General features: G+C 40.3%; 1 protein-coding gene across 1 annotated transcript; it reads left to right on the forward strand.

Annotated features, from left to right (window-relative positions):
- The first annotated feature begins 1,686 nt into the window (after positions 1-1,686).
- Positions 1,687-7,570, forward strand: npffr1l2 (neuropeptide FF receptor 1 like 2). The gene is made up of 3 exons (XM_078249648.1): positions 1,687-2,029; positions 2,830-2,929; positions 6,565-7,570. Exons 1-3 carry the CDS (start codon positions 1,687-1,689, stop codon positions 7,568-7,570), a joined length of 1,449 nt encoding a protein of 482 aa, XP_078105774.1.
- Positions 7,571-20,225: the final 12,655 nt, after the last annotated feature.

A 20,225-nucleotide genomic window follows, 5' to 3' on the forward strand; every position in this document is an offset into this window, starting at 1 on the left:
CGGTGCCTTATTTAGGTGCCACTTTAATGCCTGCGCTTCTCTCTGATGCTCCGAAAACGGACGTTAGAGGGAAGTGAAACATCGCCACACGGGACGCTAGTCAACACTACACTTAGCAGCAGCTAACGTTAGCCTACTGTTAGCTAGCAGCTGGAGTAAACACGGCTAAAATGCTGACAGCTAAATGGTGTAAAGTGTGACTGTATTTTACTGTAGAGGATTCTAACACCAGACTGTAGCGGCCATTGTCTGAAAAACACAGACTCAGCCTCGCCTCGCCAGCCTTGTGGTACATTCAAAGTTATTGTAAAATACCCCTTTCCATCACACTACAGGCTGTAGGTGGTGCCAGAGGAGTTTGATTTTTTTTTTTTAAATGACCTGCTTCATGTAGTTCTACTGGAACATAGGGTCAGTTTCAGCAAATATGACAGAAAGTTCGTTTTATAAGTCTTACCTACTGCACCTTGAATGTGGTTTCAAGAAGGGGTCTTTGTTTTATTACAAACAATAGTCTCGAGCATATGAAGACGTGCAAAAAAACAAAACAAAGATCTGATAAACTGTTGTGTGGGGCCAGCCCTGTATGCAGGGTCAAAATGTTTGCGGGTGCGGGATTAAGAAAACAGTCTGGCGCAGGTCTATTGGGAGGGACAATTAAGTGAGATTATACTTTTCTTTGTTTGGGAGGGGAGAGGGGGACACAGTTTGTGAAGATCTGCGCTCTGCACTATTCTAGTTCACATGATAAAATAGATACTAGGGCTGTCAGCATTAACACGTTAATCGCGATGCGATTAAGGGCCGAGCATAATGCGTTAATTTATTTTAATCATATTAATCGCATGCCGCCATTTATTAATTTATTTTCACTTCACTCGACTTTGCGTCCTGCCTAACAGGCTACAATTTTGCCGTACTTCCTCATAACACATCCTGCTGCTGCAGGAATAGCAACGCGGATTTCAGTGCCTCATTCTGGTGCCACTGATATGTCTGCACTTCTCTCTGATGCTCTGAAACAGACATTACAGGAAACAGAAACATCACTGCACGTGACGCTAGTTAACACTACATTCGACAGCAGCTAACGTTAGCCTACCGCTAGCTAGTAGCTGGATTAAACACGGTTATAATGCTGACAGCTAACGCTAAATGGTGTACAGTTTGTCTGTATTTCACTGTAGAGGATTCTGACACCGGGATGTAACAATCTGCAGCTGCTGTTGTCGGAAAAACACAGACGGTGCGTTCAATGAAACTGGTAATTTACAGCCTCGTGGTGCATTCAAAGTTGTTGTTAAATTCAAATGTGTGACTAGATTAAATATATAATAAACAAATACAAATCTTAAAATCAAGTTCATAAAGTCACTTTCTTTGCATTCATTTGATTCCCAATTAAGATCCACTGGTAAGAATGGCTTTCCATTGTTAATATGTACTTAAAAACAGTTCTGAAATGCAAAATAATAGAATTTTAATCATGTGATAAAACATGCGATTAATCGCGATTAACTATAGAACTTCAACGATTAATCGCAATTAAGAAAATGTAATCGTTTGACAGCCCTAATAGATACATATGTTAAATGTTTTGTTTGAAATGTGATATTTTTGATTGCAAACTGAATTCTAAATGATCTTCTCCTTGGATTTCCTCTTCAGTGTTGGCTCATCCAAGAGATGGAGATACTGACGAAGATGGGCGAGGAAGGGATGGAGATGGAGGGATCAGCCACCACATCAGCTGTTACAAACACCAGCCTAGATGGTGCTTCAAACATCACCAACATGATCTTTTACCCCTACTATCAGCACTCTCTGTATGTGGCTGCCAGCTACATCCTGGGCTATTTCTTCATCTTCCTGCTGTGTATGGTGGGGAACATTCTGGTTTGCCTGATCGTACTGGCAAACCGTCGTATGCGCACAGTCACAAACCTCTTCATCCTTAACCTGGCTATCAGTGACCTACTGGTGGGCATCTTCTGCATCCCTACAACACTGGTGGACCTCCTCATCACAGGTAATACCCTGTCATACATGGTACATGTGTTCGCAAAATAGCCTGTTTCACATGTTGGGATGTGATTTCCTTTGTTTAAGATCAGTTTAATCCCACTGCTCCGGTCCCAACACACACGTCCTTACTATTTGTAGCGTATTTGTATTGTGTGTTTCCTTGAGGCGCAACAACTTTGGTCTATGTTGCAAATGCAATGCATTAGGTAAAGTTCGTGGCACGTTGCAGGTCTTGCGCTCTCATTGGCTGGAGCTCCCCAGCAGAGTCCCTGACAGCTCCAGATATTTAGACTGTTAGATATTTGTAATGCGTCTGCTAGGCAACTGCGAGCCTCTCGTCTCACAGTTTTGAATGGTTTACACATTGCACTTGAGCGTGTGCACACAAAGTGGGGTCCTTTAAAGGGTTCCAAGGGGTCCCCAAAAAAAAGGGAAATCATTGTTTCACTAAAATTCCTTCCATAAGTAACACAATGACAGAATGTATGACTATTTTGGTCATGGGTTTCATACACGTTTTGGTACAAAACATCTCAAAGCAAAAATCCTATCATATGGTAGAACCTGGGACAAAATCTTAGGGGTCTTTAGGGGTCCTTGACATGGAAAAAGTTTGGGAACCACTGAGCTAAAAGAGGCTAAAACGCTCTGCAGAGGCTGATAATGCTCTGTGGGTTCATCAGTAGGAGTCACTACCCTCACATTACACAGAGTTTTTTGAATTGTTACTAGTCACTCGCTTACCCACTTACTTGCCACTAGTTTGAGTACTACTCTAATGAGTGTTTGTCATTTTTGTAACAGGTTGGCCCTTTTCCAACACTGTGTGCAAGTTGAGCGGCTTGGTGCAGGGAATGTCTGTTTCTGCCTCAGTCTTCACCCTGGTGGCCATAGCTGTTGAAAGGTTAGTGTGGGCTGTGGTTTGATATTTTTTCCCACCTTTATAAGTGCAATGGGTCGTAGTACAAAAAAGGTGACAAATTAGACAGACAGTAACACAGATGTTTAATTGTTTTTGTTAGTGCGAGTATGGGATGTGTATTGTATTGTGTGCATGTATGAAAGAGTGTCGTGTTAAAGTGTCATGGATTTATAGATGCATAACTGGGACCATATGAAGGTATGTGCGAGTAGGAGGAGGAGGAGAGAGAAATAAATAAGTGAATAAATAATAATGTTAAAGGCAGGAACAATGACTTCTCCCACTTCCACGTACGACTTTGAATATATGCACCACAGTATTCCCTTGGCAGTGAGCATGGCAACCCTGGCGCCAGCGCATTGGTAAGACATGTGAAAGATATTAGCATTTTTGAATAGATAGTTTGGGACATTATCCCCGCAGTGGCATTTTTTTGTCGTTAACACAAAGGGAAAATAGATGGACAGCTGGACAAAGCTGGAAATGAAGCATCGTAGTCACTGTCGAGTTATGGTCATTCTGACAAACAGAGGTTAACAAAGACACTACACGTTAAAGTCAAAAAACTTTAACTGGACACTGAAATTAGTGTAAAAACATCAGCTAGTGTGAAGCTAACATTAGTTAATGCTAACTTTAGTGCTAGCGATGCTTCATGTTCATGTGAACTGTGGTGCATACATTCAAAGTCGTACGTGGAAGTGGGAGAAGTCATTGTTCCTGCTGAACTGCACAATCTGGCACAGTTTATTGCTCTTATAGTGTAATTGGTACCACGTGTTGTCCAAATCAGTTTTTTAAATGGAACTTTGTCACTGGCATCAGTTTGTTTAGTAAAAATCGCATGTATATAGTGGATAGAAAGCATTCAGTCATAGTTCTCGCAGTAACACAATTTCCCTGAAGTCAACATGACTGAGGAGAGTTTTCTGCCTTCTTTGTTAGGCTGTCACTCATAATAGAGCTCAACAGTCCCGCCCACAGCGGGTTCCGGAAGTAAAAATACAATGCAATTTCTCCATTGACAAATTGGAGTATAAGCCATAAAATCGTAACCGTCGATGGTAGACTTAAAACCAGCATGCCGACATGACTCAGCGATTGTATATGCTCATATAGACACCACAAATCATGGGGCACTACCCTTGTTTTGAGATAAATGTCTTTTATTCTTGGATAAGTACTTCATTACCCACAATCCTGAACAATCCCACAATCCCACAGTGATGCCTCTGATTGGTGGAACCAAAGCCCATCTACGGAAATCCGTTCCACTCCCTATTCAGCCCCATTGTACCGAATTTGGTTGCAGTTCCACCAGAGTTCCACTGGGGGTGATTGTGGTCCAGTGCTAAATGAATGGGACTCTATGGAGCTAGACGGCTAAATGTGTCTCTTTCGCCTGATTGTCGTTGAGAAATCTCAGATTTGATTGTAGTTTTTGCAAGTTCAACATGGATTATAGGTCAAAAGTTGAATGAACGAGTACTTATGTCCTCCTTATGTCTGATTGGTCAGTGAAGGACTGATTACGATCGGAGATTAACAGGGAGAGTCTAACCTGTCAGCTGTGTTGTCGATGCTTCGAGAGAACAAAGGAAGCGACTCAGAGCTTGCCGTAAAGCAGTATCTCTGGCCGTATATGTGTATGACGTCATTGACATTTTAAAAGGCTTTTTAGAACAAAAAAGCCACTTTAAATAAATCTAACACCCAGCAGTGTGTATTTTCTTAGCCTCCCCTTTCGAATGCAACATTCAAATTACTAGACAAAAAATGATATCCTGAGAAAAGTGGATTTTGAGGGGTATAGCTCCATAGACCACCATTCATTCTGCACTGGCCTGTGAGCGCCCCCTATATGGAACCAGAGTGGAACTGCAACCAGTTCAGAAGCCGGAAGTAACAAGAGAGTGGAACTTCTTCCCTTATTAGAAATTCTTTGGTGGAACTCATGCTGGTGAGTAGGGGGGGTGTCAGTACCCGATCTGTGCTGCCTGCACGATCCGTCAAGAGGATTTACGGCACTGCACGAATCACGATCTGTTCCACGCTTCTGACGTTAGCCTCTGCCGGGAAGCTAACGTTAGTTTAGCTAACAGCTAATTCGGCTAACCGCTAGCTGACAGCTTGATTCAGTCTAAAATAACATTAACTCAAACTTAACACTGGGTAAAGCCGTCTGCAGCTGACGTAACAGCCGTTATATATGTTAACGGTTATTTTCAGGTTTTATTTTGAGGGTCTTTTAAAGTTATTACATGCTGTCTCAGCTAGCGGTTAGCCGAATTAGCTGTTAGCTAAACTAACGTTAGCTTCCTTTGTTCAGTGGTGCGCGGTGGTTTATGGGAGGAGTAGTTCCTTCGCTCTGAGATGACGATATGTACACAGTCTTGTACCTTTGACTTTTTGGGGATTTTCTGTTCGTTTTTTTACTCAAAATGATACGTTGTATGCTTATGAGTCACGTACCACCTGGTTAGCCTAAGGCATGGTCTAAAACTCTTTATATACGGATTTTTCCAGACGTCAATGGGAGAAATGAATGGGAAATTTACTTCCGGAACCCAAGGTCTCTGAGAGTAGGGGCGGGACTGTTGAGCTCTATTCCACGCCCTTCTGAATTGAAGCCATGGCCCCTATGCAAAATCAGGGCCAAAAGTTTGAAACTGAAAAAAAAGATTTGAAGCCGTAAAAAAAAAAATAAGTTTTGTATCTGAAAACATGAAATGTGGAACTGAAAACAAATATAAAAGTGAAAAATGAAAATTTATAATTTATTCAAAAATAATTCCAGAATTTAATCTAAATTTTATTCAAACTGAAAGAAAAATTGGTACACTTATTTTTAGTTTGAATACATGGTTTTATTTTTCAAGTTTTAGACCAAAACTTAAATTTTCAATTTCAAGCTTTAGTTTTTCAACTATATATATATATATATATATATATATATATATATATATATATATATATATATATATATTCTTTTCAAATTAACTAAACATTTGGCCCTGATTTAGCTCCATACATTTCACAATACTGACCAATATTTTTTAACTTTTACTTCATCTTTCTTGAGATTATGTATCATATTTTTTTATCCTAGAGAGTTTTCCTACATGTACAATGCTATTTTTGTTTTCTTACTTTTTGTTTTACATTTTTGATTCTTCTGTCCAATTTCTGTCCAATTTTTTTTTTTTTACGTTTTGTCTGATTGGGGTATAATTCAATATATTTTATGACCCTGAATGTCTGTACATAATTTCAGGTAAATGCATCAAATACGGTAGTTTAGATATTTCAGTCCACCATTGCCCCCCCCTACGCCATACCACTAATACACCATACATTTGCTGATTACAACATCCTACATTTTAAGTACTTGCTTGCTTTACATTTAACCTTTTGATTTTTTTGACTAAAGGCTAAACAAAATTTTGAAATTTTAAAACATGACTAAATGATTAATGTAAAAAAGTAATTGGAAGATTATTAAGTTATGAGTATTAGGCATTCTTAGTTAAAGCTTTAGCTCTAGTAAATATTCTTCTTTTGATTATGTCTAGCCACATAGCTAATTTGCAGTAATGTGTTTTACTTATCTACTGCAGGTTTCGCTGTATAGTGTACCCTCTACAACCCAAGCCGACTGTACTTGTTGCCAAGGCAGCCATCGTGTTAATCTGGGTGCTAGCAGTGGTGATCATGTGTCCTACTGCTGTGGCACTGACTATGGAGGAAGTTCCTTTCCACTACATGGTGTACAATGATGACTTCAACCACACATCCCCCCTGTACACCTGCTACGAAAACTTTGCCAACCCTCAGATGAGAAAGGTCTACACTGCGGTTCTGTTTGTTCTCATCTACCTGGTGCCGCTCACTGTCATCACACTGATGTACGGAAGTATCGGAGGCAAACTGTGTTCTTCTGTGGTTGCAAACATTGAGCCAAAGCTGGCCAACGCCAGAGTCCAGGTTGGAGGTAGAAGGGCTGGTCAGCCAATGATTTCCCAGAAAAAGATCAAGGTGATAAAGATGCTTATCCTGGTGGCTTTGCTTTTTATGCTGTCCTGGTTACCACTGTGGACCCTGATGATGATGGCTGACTACGCAGGGTTTGACAGGGACCAGCTGGACCTTCTGACCAGCTACATCTTTCCCTTTGCCCACTGGCTAGCTTTCTCCAACTCCAGCGTCAACCCCATCATCTACGGCTACTACAATGAGAACTTTAGGAGGGGCTTCCAGGCGGTGTGCAAGTCCAGGCCCTTCTGTTGCCTCATTCAGTGCCAGCTGTGGAGGAGGGCCAAGTGGGGCAAGAAAGACAGGTCCATGCAAGCACCTTGTGAATGTACTGACTTCAGAGATGCCGCTAACAATCACAACCATCTTGTCTTGGGGCTGAGAAATCGAGTCCATAACGACAACAATTTGCATGAAACAGCAGAGGTGAATAGGAGTGTAAAGGTGGGGTGTGTGGTGGTCCACCCAGAGGGAAGTCTCTCAGATCAAGCGTTAGAAATGACAGCTGTACATAAGAAAGACAGTAATGTTGAGGAGTCAGAGAGGGATCGTTCACTGGCACCTTCAGTGCATCAGGCGTGGGATAACTGAGTGTTCACAATGTTACCCAGAAATGATCCAAACAATGGCATAGTGTGTTGCATTATGGTCCCAAGAAAGAAACCATTATCATTATCTGATGTTGTATGTGTAATGTGGTTACTGTTTTAAATTATGGTTACTAGGGATCAGTGTTGGGGGTAAGGCAGTAATGTAACGCATTACTGTTGATAACTCAGTAATCACATTACAGTTACCAATCAAAAAATGATCACGTGACTTGCGTTACTGGTTCTGCATAAAACTATCTGCATAACTGGAAGAGAGAAAAACAAATCAAACATCCCTTTTCGTGTGTGTTTGCTTAAAGCGTGACTCTCGCCAAAATGCCTAGAGTCTTTTTGTGAATGTACCCGAGTCAAACTTTTGTTTAAAAGCATAATTAGGACGGAAACGGCACTTTTAAGATTTACCGTATTGTCGTTTTCGGTCAAATGGCCTTTTGAATGGGAGAGCTAGGGGCACTACTATGATAGCATCAAAATCACTATTTTTAAAACACTAAGAAGGCTCAAAACAACATGAAACTTTGCTCGAAGTATCACCAGGGTCTCTACACATGAACTCCAGCATTGAGAACATTGTATGTGTACACAGAGTTTACTAAAAAGAAAGGTTTTGAACAACTCACTTTAACGTTGTTGTTTACACTATCCGCCATCTTATCAGTCAAGCAGTGTCGATCTCCAAATGCGAATGAACGGACTCCATAGGAGGAAATGTCATTCCTATATGAGGCTCCTTTTTCAACTACAAGGTCAATATTGTTTTTCACTAACGACAAAACAACAAATTATCTGTGCATTTATATGGAACTAAGCTTTAGGAGCTTTCCATCATTACTCTCCTCCCTGTTTCGTTGCATTCGGAGATTGACTCTTTTTGACTGACAAGATGGCGGATAACGTAAACAACAACTGCTAAAGTGAGTTGTTCAAAACCTTTCTTTTTAGTAAACTCTGTGTACATAAACAATGTTCTCAATGCTGGAGTTCATGTGTAGAGCCCCTGGCGATACTTCGAGCAAAGTTTCATGTTGTGTCGAGCCTTCTTAGTGTTTTAAAAATAGTGATTTTGATGCTATCATAGTAGTGCCCCTAGCACTCCCATTCAAAAGGCCATTTGACCGAAAACGAGAATACGGTATATCTTAAAAGTGGCGTTTCCGTCCTAATTATGCTTTTAAACGAAAGTTTGACTCGGGTATATTTACAAAAAGACCCTAGGTTGCATTTTGGCGAGAGTTACGCTTTAACACTCGTCTGAGGAGATGAAACAAAAATGGCAGAGCCACCACTTAACACGTCTTTTGAGGGGTGGAGGTATGCCCATTACTTCAAATTAGTTAGGACAAAAACTTGATTGTAAAGTGTAAATAGTGCCTAGGTCACAAACACAACATCCAATCTAAGCTAGTTGCTAAAGTCCCCCGGACCCTGAGTGACGCTAATGAAAAGAGCATGTTGCCGACGCCAGCCAAGCAGCCAAGACTTGATTTTCAACAGCAGGTAAACAAAGCAGAGATACATGGGGGTACGGCAGCATACATAGTGGAGGAAATGTTGCCTGTTTTGACAGTGGAATCGCTGTCTTTCTGAAACATTCTGGGCACAATACAGGTTATGAAGAGCGGACGGCCGCCAGTACTGTAGCCTTGTTTTTGAAAAAATGTTGGGCTGATGTTCCCAACTTTGTTGTCAGCTTTGTGGTATTTAAGAGCATAAAAGAGCGATCTTGTGGATGTCCATATCATAATAAGGGTTTGTGTTGATCTGGGCATATGTGGTTAAATCTTATATTGTTATTTGGCAAGTAAGTTATGGTGTATCTCAGGTGATGTTACGGAGTAATCCTGAAGTTATGTAACTAGTAGTGTAACTAATTCCTTTCTGCAGTGAGTAATTAAGTAAAGTAAAGCATTACTTTAAAAAAGTAACTAGTAATATGTAATCCATTCCTTTTTTTAAGTAACTACCCCAACACTGCTAGGGATGTAACGATGCATCGGGAATCGGTTAAAATCGAAATGTGTAAAGATTACAAGAGGTTGAGATAAAAAAAAAAAATGGATAGTGATGCAATTTGTAAAGGGCCTAGGGAGTAGGGGGCGTAATCTACTTTTGATTTCACTCAGATGTCACTACGTCTTCTTATTTTACAGGTGATTGGACAGCTAAGCAAATCCAAAATTAACCCAACAATCAAAAGTTGAAGAAATATGTCGAACATGTATACAATACATACCACCAAGTCAGACAGTATTGCCATGTGCTTTTACAACATATTGTAATTTATGTGAGTTGACCTCAGTGTTACATTCATTATTTATAACTATTAATCGACACATTTATTGATTGACTGACAGAAAATGAACCGATTACAATTTTGACAGTGACTTGATCAGTTTGTGTAGGTCAGTTATCTAGTTAAAAAAAACAAATATATGTTGACACTTTTTAAGCTGATCCATCTGGCTAGATCAGTTTGTGTTTGGACCCCAATTTTACTCATCATGCAACATCTATTTACATATAATCAGGTAAAGTAAAATAAATGTTTGTTTTTTTACTTGCCAGAAATTGTTAAGTGAGTAAGATGTTTGAGATTCTTGTCAAACTGTGACTAAGAAGTCTAAAAAGAAAAAAAGTGTATATCCTTAAAAATATACGGTCAATGGAGCCATTCCCTAATGATCTTTCATAACTGTCATTCATCACATAAAACTGTCCAACTTCTTCTACAAACTACTTCTAAAATCCTATGGACATGTACATTGAACTCCTGCTGCATTAGAGACTGCCGTGACAATGTTTTCCTATCCATTTTATCAAATCATTCTGCCTTTTTCTTCATTACAAAGAATCCATTGTTGCACTGTACATTGAAGATCCACACATCTAATTTCTAATTTAAACTGCAGGGCCTCCTTTACCACTCTTACCGGGGGATTCCACCAGGCGCAGATGCGCAGCGTTCAGGCTGCACCGTGGTTTTATTCCGTCCTCCGCCGTGCGGTCATACACATCGACTTTACAAAACATGGATGTAGTCTCCATGATGCCTCTGAAGAGCCAAAATAAAACTCAAAGTAAAGCCTACAGTCTATGCTAGCCTCCTGTGGCGTCAGCCCACTTGTCACTCAAAGCGGAAAACCTTTAATTATGCATAGCTTTAAGCCTGAATATAATTAAAACGGATGAGTTGTAAAAAAGATTCACCCCCTTCCGGTTGTCATGAATGGGGAACTTAACTATCGAGACCAAAACCGTTTTTGTACTAGGGTGAAAACATGTTTAATTCTGTTGTAAAGTTGGGTATTTTAACATTGGGTTCTATGGGGATTGACTTTTGGAGCCAGCCTCAAGTGGCCACTCGATGAACTGCAGTTTATGGCACCGTGATTTCTGGTGGGGAGTGTGTGGTAGAGCGAGTGAGAGAGTGATGGTGATTAGCTTTGGAGTGAGTAGCGACTCTAGAGTCATAGTGAGAGAAGCAAAGAGTCTCCCCTGTTCTTTCTGACCACGGTGGGAAATCTTTAGCAGGAAAAGTTAACCCTCTCCTTGATTTCATATTGTTTATGGAGAAGGAGAACCAAGAAATGAGTCGGGGGGGAAATGCAACGCTACCAGGCCATGGCTGAACGATGTGCGTCGCCGGACATGTAGTTACATTTTTCGAGAGGTGCACATCAGGCTACGGCGTAGGGTCTGTATGTCTATGTACCTATGTACGTACGTGGCCACGGCGTAGATTTTACAGAGAAGCATTAATCACACTTTACGCATTGGCTTCATTTTTCAGCACTGAAGGTTGCCACTTGGTCATACCACGCCAAGAGCATTACAGAAGCAGAGTGTTTTTCTTGCAGATTTTGTTGATTAGGCCATTTCTCCCGATATTATGCTTCTACCACAAAAGTGAGTAGTCTACATAGCTGAATAGGCTCTTCCATTTAGTCCAGTTACGAACGACACGGATCTAAGATTTGGCTGTGTTTTAGTTATTAAAATAGTGTAGTGATGTGATACAATCAGGAGTCTGGACATATTGTTCATTTTGAAAATGTACCGTATTCTCTACCCATTCCAGTTTCCTGTCCAGGCAACGCCCCACAGCTCCGTCAAAAATAGACTTAGTGCCTGTTTTTTAGCAGAGCAGAGAGCGGAGAGCCGCTTCTGGGATACGCGGTGTTACGGCTGGTTGAATCACAAGCATTGTGTCGAGAGGCTAGGCACGTTGCCCCTGGAACGCAGCGCAGTCACACCAAGTGGAATTTTGGGGTAACAATTGCATTACAAATGTCTAACATAGATAAGTCTTGTACATGTAGGTTGGTTATGTAAAGCAAAATCAGTTCTACTAGTTAATGCCTCTTTAGCAGTCATATGATGAATTTTGTAAAATAGGGCACTAAACACTGTCTTCAAACAATAATAAAGAAAATCTACCTCCACAACTTGGCAGCTGTACAAATGTCAGTGTAAGCTCTCCTAGGTTATTACACATTATGATGAACAGCTATTGGTCAACTACTTCAGTTTCCATCAGTGTACACAATAAATAACCTCCACCTGGATAAGTGTTTGGCTTATCAGAATCATGTACAACCATGACAAAATAAATAAGCAATAATTTCTTTTAACGATCCCTCATATGAAAATAAATTTAAAAAACAATAATGTTGCAATCAGAAATATGTTCCTGTTACCTGGGGGTTTGTATGTGTTGCTGACCAATGCCAGTAACTTCTCCTTAACCTCAGCAGCTGCTGAGATATCAAGATGGAGCCTGTATCATAAAATGAGCTGAAGGCTGGGGTATGCCAACAAAAAGAACTAGTTCTCATTACACGTTGTTCAACCACGCTGAAAAGCAAGTGTTTATACAGTAGTTGTTCAGAAGATGGCCACACATGAAGCTGAGTGAGGAGCCAGCTGTCATAGAGAGACGTGATATTATTTTACACATGGAGTATCTCCTGGATGACACTCATAGTGTTGAACTTGTACACACAAAAAGCCGCAGATTTAGTTTAGCATGGGGAAAAAAGAGAGAGAGAAGGTCAAACCCTGCTCACTTTCTCGCCTCCACAATCACTGCATGGCTGAAGCTGCTTATTAACTGGCTCTGGCAATATCTCATATACATTACATTACATTACATTACATTACATGTCATTTAGCAAACGGTTTTATCCAAAGCGACTTCCAATTAAGTGCTTTCAACCTGAAGGTACAAACTCCAGACCAGTACAAATAATCCAAATACTAAAAGAAAGACAAGCAACATGTACTGAGAAAGACATGGATAATTGTTTACTTTATACGTGTTAAAACGTATGGCTTTTCGATGAGCCAGCATTATGAATGTAAGGTCTGCAACATTAATGTGTTACTGTAAATCTTCAAATATGGTTTACAAACATGCTTTAAACCACTAGTGGTTGATAAAATCTAAGTCAAATTACCAGATTTAAGGCCAGAGATACCTGGCTACCCCTCTATTTTCACTTTGTGATACAGGCCCCCCCATGCAGTTGGAATCATATTTGCTGGTCAGGTAAACAACCTACAATGTAGTTAAAGGTGCTGTAGGTAGGATTGCAAAGATCCAGGACTCCAAAACATTTCAGTCAGTCCCCCCCCCCTTTCTGCTAAAGCCCAAACGGTCTCCTAAGCCCCTCCCCCCACAAGGGACAATGAATGCATGTGCATGAGCAGTGATTGACACACAGTTACACTGGACCTGATTGGTGCATCTGAACAGGATCGCCCTACAGGCTGTAGGTGGTGCCAGAGGAACCGGATTTTTATTTAAATGACCTGCTTCATGTAGTTCTACTGGAACATAGGGTCAGCTTCAGCAAATATGACAAAAAAGTTAGTTTTATAAGTCTTACCTACTGCACCTTTAATGCTAGCCATCTTTGTTGCAGCAGCATAGCAAACGGCAGCTTATTACAGCACTGCAGCCAGTCACTTTATTACCAACATACAGGTACTCTCTTTGTGCCTGGTCTTATATAGGAATAAAGTGCATTGGCAGGCCTGTGAATGCATTTTCCTTTGATTTTTAAAATGATTACTTTCCAGGGAAATAACATCAACCTTTTTTCAAGAAAAAGTATTTATTTGCCATTAAGGTAATTGCATTTTCAAAGGAACATTGAATCCATCAATCCAGGCAGGCACCGAACCCTCAACTCCTTGGTGCACGTTTAATGGGCAGCCCCCTCACTCTCACTGTCATCTCTCCAAATAGTGCATGTATAGGTCCTCCTGAGCATGTGTGTGTATTTCGGCCTGTGTGTGTTGTGTGTAACTGTAACAACAAAGTGTAAATGTGAATTTTCCCCTTGCGCGATTAATAAAAGTAGCTCTGCAAAGAGCTTCACAAAAACGTCATTTAATGACATGATGACATAAAACATATGTCATCAGGGTAAAATTGGCTCGAGCATAAGACTGCAAACCTCTAACAGAAATACTGTGTTACAAACTGGAGGTATGGGGGTTTGAAAGAAGAGGCCATTTAGGAGGCAGGGGAGGTCTAATGGCTTTCCATGTGCATTATGGGAAGTGTGTATTGTAAGTTTTTTGACGTTTCTGATTGCATACATTACAAGAAGGCCTTTTGAATTGAACAACAAACTGTGGTGAATACAATGGCAACCACATATGAAACAACATCTGAAATAGATCAATAGGCAGTAGTTCTTGACCAGAATTCCCCCAGAAATATTGGGATGTCAATTCCCCAGTAGCTACGGTGTGCAGCCTCAGCTCTTATCTCTGCTGTTGGCTTACAGGTGGTAAGCTTAACATGTGTCAGTCCTATCTAAATGAATAGATCACACAGCAGACGTAAAAACTTCTAAAGAGCCATCACTTACTTATAGCACTTTTACAAACTTATACAAAACAATTATGTTTCATTCACACAACAAAACATTCTGAATGTTTTCTTGCTTTCTGTATGGGCCGGTTAATCTCCTAACTCTGAAGACATCACGTTATCCAACACGGTCTCACGGCAGTTCGTGAAATGGTCACGTTATTTTTAATCTATTGATTCGTGTACACGGACACGTTCATCTCGTTTTTTTCGTGGTGCTCAGCACATAAAGGGAAGCATCTATACGAAGGTTGGGTTTCAACCTAAGAAAAGAAGAATGGGGGAAAGGACACGTCACACGCCGGGACACGATCCGCGGTCTCTGGGGGACGCGCGACAATAACGGGACGGTTGGGTTTAGGAACAGAACAACGGGGAAATAAAACGGCACACGCGGGCCACGATCCCCGGTCTCTGGGAAGAAAGTCCTGTGTTGTTTGACCCATTCACCACCCCGACCAACCTCCTTGTGCGGATTTTCGGCTTTTCATACTACTCGCTACCGTAGTCGTAGCCTGGTCCTACCAGACTCTGGTACATTTCATTTGTACAGAGAGTCTGGCCTCTCTCCATTGACAAGTGTTAACTTCCTTGAAGGAGGGTACTCTGTTGAAGTTTAAAACTATTGGATCTGCCCAGAGCCACTCTGGATCTGCCATAACCAATCGCTAATGTTTGGTCGTGACGTATGTCATGCGCATGTGCAACAAGAGGGGAGACTGAGCATTAGCCTAAGCCAACTCCTTCACCACTAACGGAGCGAGCTGTAAAATCTAACTTTTCCCTGAACCCCGTGTGGAGGAGGGCCACAACATCATGGCCACCAACACAACTCAGCAAAGATTGTTCTTCCTCGGGCTTTAACTTCTGGATATTCTGCAGCGTTGCTGCCACAACGGACCGAATGGCTTCGCTCGCATCTTTCTCCGCCGCAACTCTAGCGCACGGCCTCAACGTCATCGTTCTCAGCCACTCCCTCTGATCGCTGATTGGACCGGTAAAGATTTGGCTGGAGAAAACCCGCGAATATACCGCAAACCCAGACGGAGTACTGAAGGGAAATGAAAATTGAGCGGAAGTAAGTAGGAGGGCGGTGCCAGGCTACCGTAGTCGTGCTGCGATCACGAAAGATGCTTCCCATGGAACTACATTAGATTAAAATTCATGCTCACCACCACAAAAAAAACGACATAAACGTGTCCGTGTACACAAATCAATAGATTAAATAACGTGACCATTTCACGAACTGCCGTGAGACTGGGTTGTGTCATCCAAAAGGAAATTACTTATAATGTCTTTATTATCTAAATCTTTTGTTGGCAGATATTGTGTTGCTTACTGTATATATTAGAGGTGTGTTTTGTTTACGGCACTGGTGTGGTGTAACTCAGATGGGTTCCTGCGTTGGCGTTGCCAAGCATTGTAATTGTATTTTAGCCGAGCTTTGAGAAAGTCTGTTGCACTCAGTACCAATTACTAGTTTATATGTATGCCCTCTTAACCATATAATGTATGCCGGGAGGGAGGGTGCTTTTAATGAGGTATTTACAGTTGGAAATTTGAAGTATGCCAGCATAGGTGTCATGGATAAAGGACATTTGTGTTACAGGAGATTGTGATTTTGTTATTACTGTTGAATTCATTTGAATGTATTATGAGAACAGTGCTCACCATTATTATATTTTTGTGAAATGTGTCTGATGCGTGATGACACCAAAACTGATGTTGCACACTACTGTATGTTTGTGGCTTGCAATGCAAAACCTTGACTTAGTGTATATGGTTGTTCTTTATGCTTTTCTCATGCTGTGTAACAAGCTGTAATACTGTAGTGCTGTTTCTATGTATGTATGTACTATGTTTTTTTTGTTTCTATTATTGATATTTTTCTTATTGAAGCCGTTTTTTGTTCAAATATTCCTCTAGGCCACTTTTGTCGAAAAACGTATTAGAAATGCATTGAAGAAAATAAAACACTTCTCTGTTCAGCTTCCTCAAACCAACCAGTAGCCTTTAGATTTAGTGATGAAAGACAATGAGCAGTGTGAAATGTAACTGCTGCATCTAACTAGCATAGCCAGAGCCTTACACTTGGAGCTCTACTTAAAGTATCCTAACAAAGGAATATTGACCCTGATAGATTTACAAAATAAAACAATAAATGCATCTAGGTTGTGCTTTGATGTGTTGCACCATCACATGTTCTACCTAACTCTGCTTTCACATTAAAAGAAATGGAAGCGAGGCTATTATTTTCTCCTGAGCCAGTGTGAACCACTGCAGTGCACACAGCTCGGATTTTCTGCCAAGTTCAAACAAATTGAATTTTCACCCCAAAAGTCCTGACCTCAACACCAAAGTCTGTAAGTCTGCCTTAAATCCAAAAGAAGAAGAAAATGTTCAGTTGGTCACATACTGACAGCCAGTGCATCCAATCAGTAACGAGGAATCAATGTCCAATACGTATCTACCTTTTTCGGTTTGGGTCTCACCAAATGTCATTTGGTTTTTTGCTCTGCTGTTGTGTTTTGTGAAATGTTGTGATTTCTGAAATGTTATGTTTTGTTTCTTGAATTGTTGTTTTCTGAAATGTTAAAGTGTTAAATGTGTAATAAACGTATTTTGCTTTTGAAACATTTGGTTCAATTATGACTGAAGTCATTTCTACTTGGCGTATTGCCGAAATACACTACAAAATATTGATTAACTGGTATTGGTATTGGTAAGACAACCAATTTCATTCTCTCAATGGAGCAGCATATGGGCACACACTCTTGGTGACATGTATGGTCCTCAGGGCCTACAAACATTCCAAGACATCCAGAAACACTTTAATCTACCTGGCACATCATTCTTTTTTTTTCTCCAGCTCCGTACAGCGATGCACACGTGTGCCTTGGACCACCCCTCTCCCCATACATTCATTTCACAAAGCTCTGACCAGCCCCAGTACACTCTTCTCAGCAATATACCTTCCCTTACATAAAGCACATTGTAAGCCCACAGCTTTTGATTGTGGAAAGTGGACCTCCCCTTAAAGGTCCAATGTGTGGGAATTTCTCCCATCTAGCGTTGAGATCATATATCGCAACCAACTCTCTCGCGCTACACAGTTCAAAGTATGTATTACAGCTACGGGAGCCTTCATGCTTCAAAAGGCCGGTCTCTTGCTCTTTTCAATCTCCTTTTTCTTTTTCTGGGCGAAGAAGAAGACTCCTGTTCCTTAATTTGGATTTTGAATACGTGTGGTCCTCCATGTTTCCTTCTTCAAACTCCCCGGGGCCGGGAAGCTACGATACCTGTTAGCAGCATTAGCAGCACCTGTGAGTTTATCATGTGACAGCGAAAACGCAAAAGGTGGAGCAGTATGTCCTGTATGTCCCTTACTGGCTAACGTATTTCAAGATGGAGCATGAATATGGAGCGTCTACCCCAGTTCATGTGAATGCAAAATGTAAAATGTCAAGCCAAAAGGAATACTTGGAGTTGATGGTGGTGGTAAATATTCATGAAGTTTGTGAACGGGCAACACAGATTTTTTCAGTTATTTAGCCCCCTTCTCAACTAGCTGGCATAACGAGGTTGTTACCAATGGATTCCTTCTGCCTGCTAGTTTCATATGATATGCCCAGTCTTACTATAAAACCCAACCCACTACAGCATCTTAAAGCGTAACTCTCGCCAAAATGCAACCTAGAGTCTTTTTGTGAATGTACCCGAGTCAAACTTTAGTTTAAAAGCATAATTAGGACGGAAATGCCACTTTTAAGATGTACCGTATTTTTGTAAATAAAGAAAGCTAGCTTACGTCCATCATTTATGTCTGAAGCAGAATTTACATTTCTCACTCCATGATGATATTTTAAAAATGTATCACATTTTACCCACGAGACCGAACTTTTACCGTCTGTTGTGGTATCTGAAGACGATGAAATGAAATTCACACCGTCATACAAATAAAACGTGTTTTTTGTAATCACACCTAGTTAGTATGAAGTTGTTCAGATGTTCCGTTCTTCTCTTGGAGGCAGCAGCACGGCAAAGCAACATAGTGGAACATGGAGATGGTGTGGCAAGAAGAAATGTGAAACAAATGAGTGCACAGGATGGAGAAAGCACAGCCATGAAGTCAAAAGGTGCACATATTTGATTGAAAGCAGTTCCAGTAAATCTATTTAAGCAATTAAGTTCCTTCTGAGTCAAAAAAAGAGTGAATTCCACTGAACAGAGACCAACAGCGGTTCAAGGCCAACTTGTTGTTATTGTCACAGTCTGGACAATAGGCTGGACTCAACAAACAAGAGAGTTTATTTTGTTTTGTTGTCACATTTGCAAGCGAGCAGTTAACCTTGGCTCAAGGTTCAGGCCAAGAGGGCAAAGAACGTTTTGAAGCAGGTAGTTTGAATTCAGTGCATCAAAACGCTTCCGTGAACGGCAGACTGTACCTTGTTGTTCCTTAATCAGGCAAACTGCAGCTGCTGTGTTTGATTAAATAACATTGGATACAAGCAGCGTTCTTGGAGATAATGATTTCTGCTTGCCAACAATAGCACACAAAGTTCATAGAAGGATAGTTATGTATTCCAATAGTACTTTTACATTACAGACAGTAATACTTGTAACACAATTCCATCCTGAGCATATTGATGCTCAAAAAGAAACACTCAGAAACACATTTCAAAACCCTGTGAGTGAAATCAGGAGTGAAAACCTTAATGAAAACATATCGCAACATAATATTGGAAATAATATTAGATACTCATGGATTATAACATATCAACCCTTCCATTATACCAAAATGAACTAAAATCATATTTAGTAGTATTGCTTAATGTTTTTTTTGTGTGGAAGCCCATAGGGGACTTAATTAAAAAAATGATGTAAATCTGAAAATGAAAATGTAATTGCACAACAGCATGATCATTGTGTTTACATTGTAAAAATGTAACATATGAAGTGTATGTGTTTTGGATTAAAAATAAAAATGCAATAATCCAATTTGCATTTTCACATACTCGTATGGGTGTTGAGTGACCATACTAAAATGAAAATAGAAAAGCCGTTACAGATTCAATTTTCAAAGTTGTGTCCAGCTGTCCAGTAAACAATATTTTAATGTTCAAATCAAATTTGAAAATCAAAATGCAATATGAACAATGTCGCCTAATTTTCCATGTATGCAAGCATGTATGTAGGTCACAATTCAAATTAAAATGCAATTTCTAACTATTTCAAAAGTAAAACTTCATTTGACATTTCAATTTAACCTGCTCTAGTGTCTAGATTTTATTTTATAATACACCTAAGAAGCAGCTGACGCTTGTAGGTCGGCTCCCACGTGTACAGCTACAGTCTATTCCATGAGCGAGCAAGAGAGACAGAACAGTTTGCACTATATATACACATACGTACATACAAAGTACATACAATATATTTTACTTTGTACGTTTGTATATGCACTTTTGGTATGGACAGTTTTGTGTGTAAATACTGTTTCAGTCATGTCATTCAATCAACCAAAGTGTCAGTGGAGTTAACCCAGGCAAGAGCAGCAAAGCACACACACACGTTGTCAAAAAAAAAAAAAAAGAAGATAAATAAAAATAAATATCCAACAATAAAACCAATAAAAGAAATACATAAATCAAAGCATTATGCCTCCCCAGGATAACAAGCTCAATCTTTTAAGATTGAACATTAGTCTGGGGAGTCTGCTCTGTATTTTCTACTGCATAAGAGGCGTGATCAACGG

This window comes from Sander vitreus, chromosome 5, assembly GCF_031162955.1.
Source record: "Sander vitreus isolate 19-12246 chromosome 5, sanVit1, whole genome shotgun sequence".
NCBI lineage: Eukaryota > Metazoa > Chordata > Actinopteri > Perciformes > Percidae > Sander > Sander vitreus.

What these genes read in the sequence shown, in the direction of transcription:
- npffr1l2 (XM_078249648.1), top strand. Translation starts at nt 1,687, where the DNA reads ATGGAGATACTGACGAAGATGGGCGAGGAAGGGATGGAGATGGAGGGA. An exon ending in GGTGGACCTCCTCATCACAG is followed by an intron (nt 2,030 to 2,829) that starts GTAATACCCTGT and finishes TTTTTGTAACAG; the next exon opens with GTTGGCCCTTTTCCAACACT. An exon ending in GTGGCCATAGCTGTTGAAAG is followed by an intron (nt 2,930 to 6,564) that starts GTTAGTGTGGGC and finishes TATCTACTGCAG; the next exon opens with GTTTCGCTGTATAGTGTACC.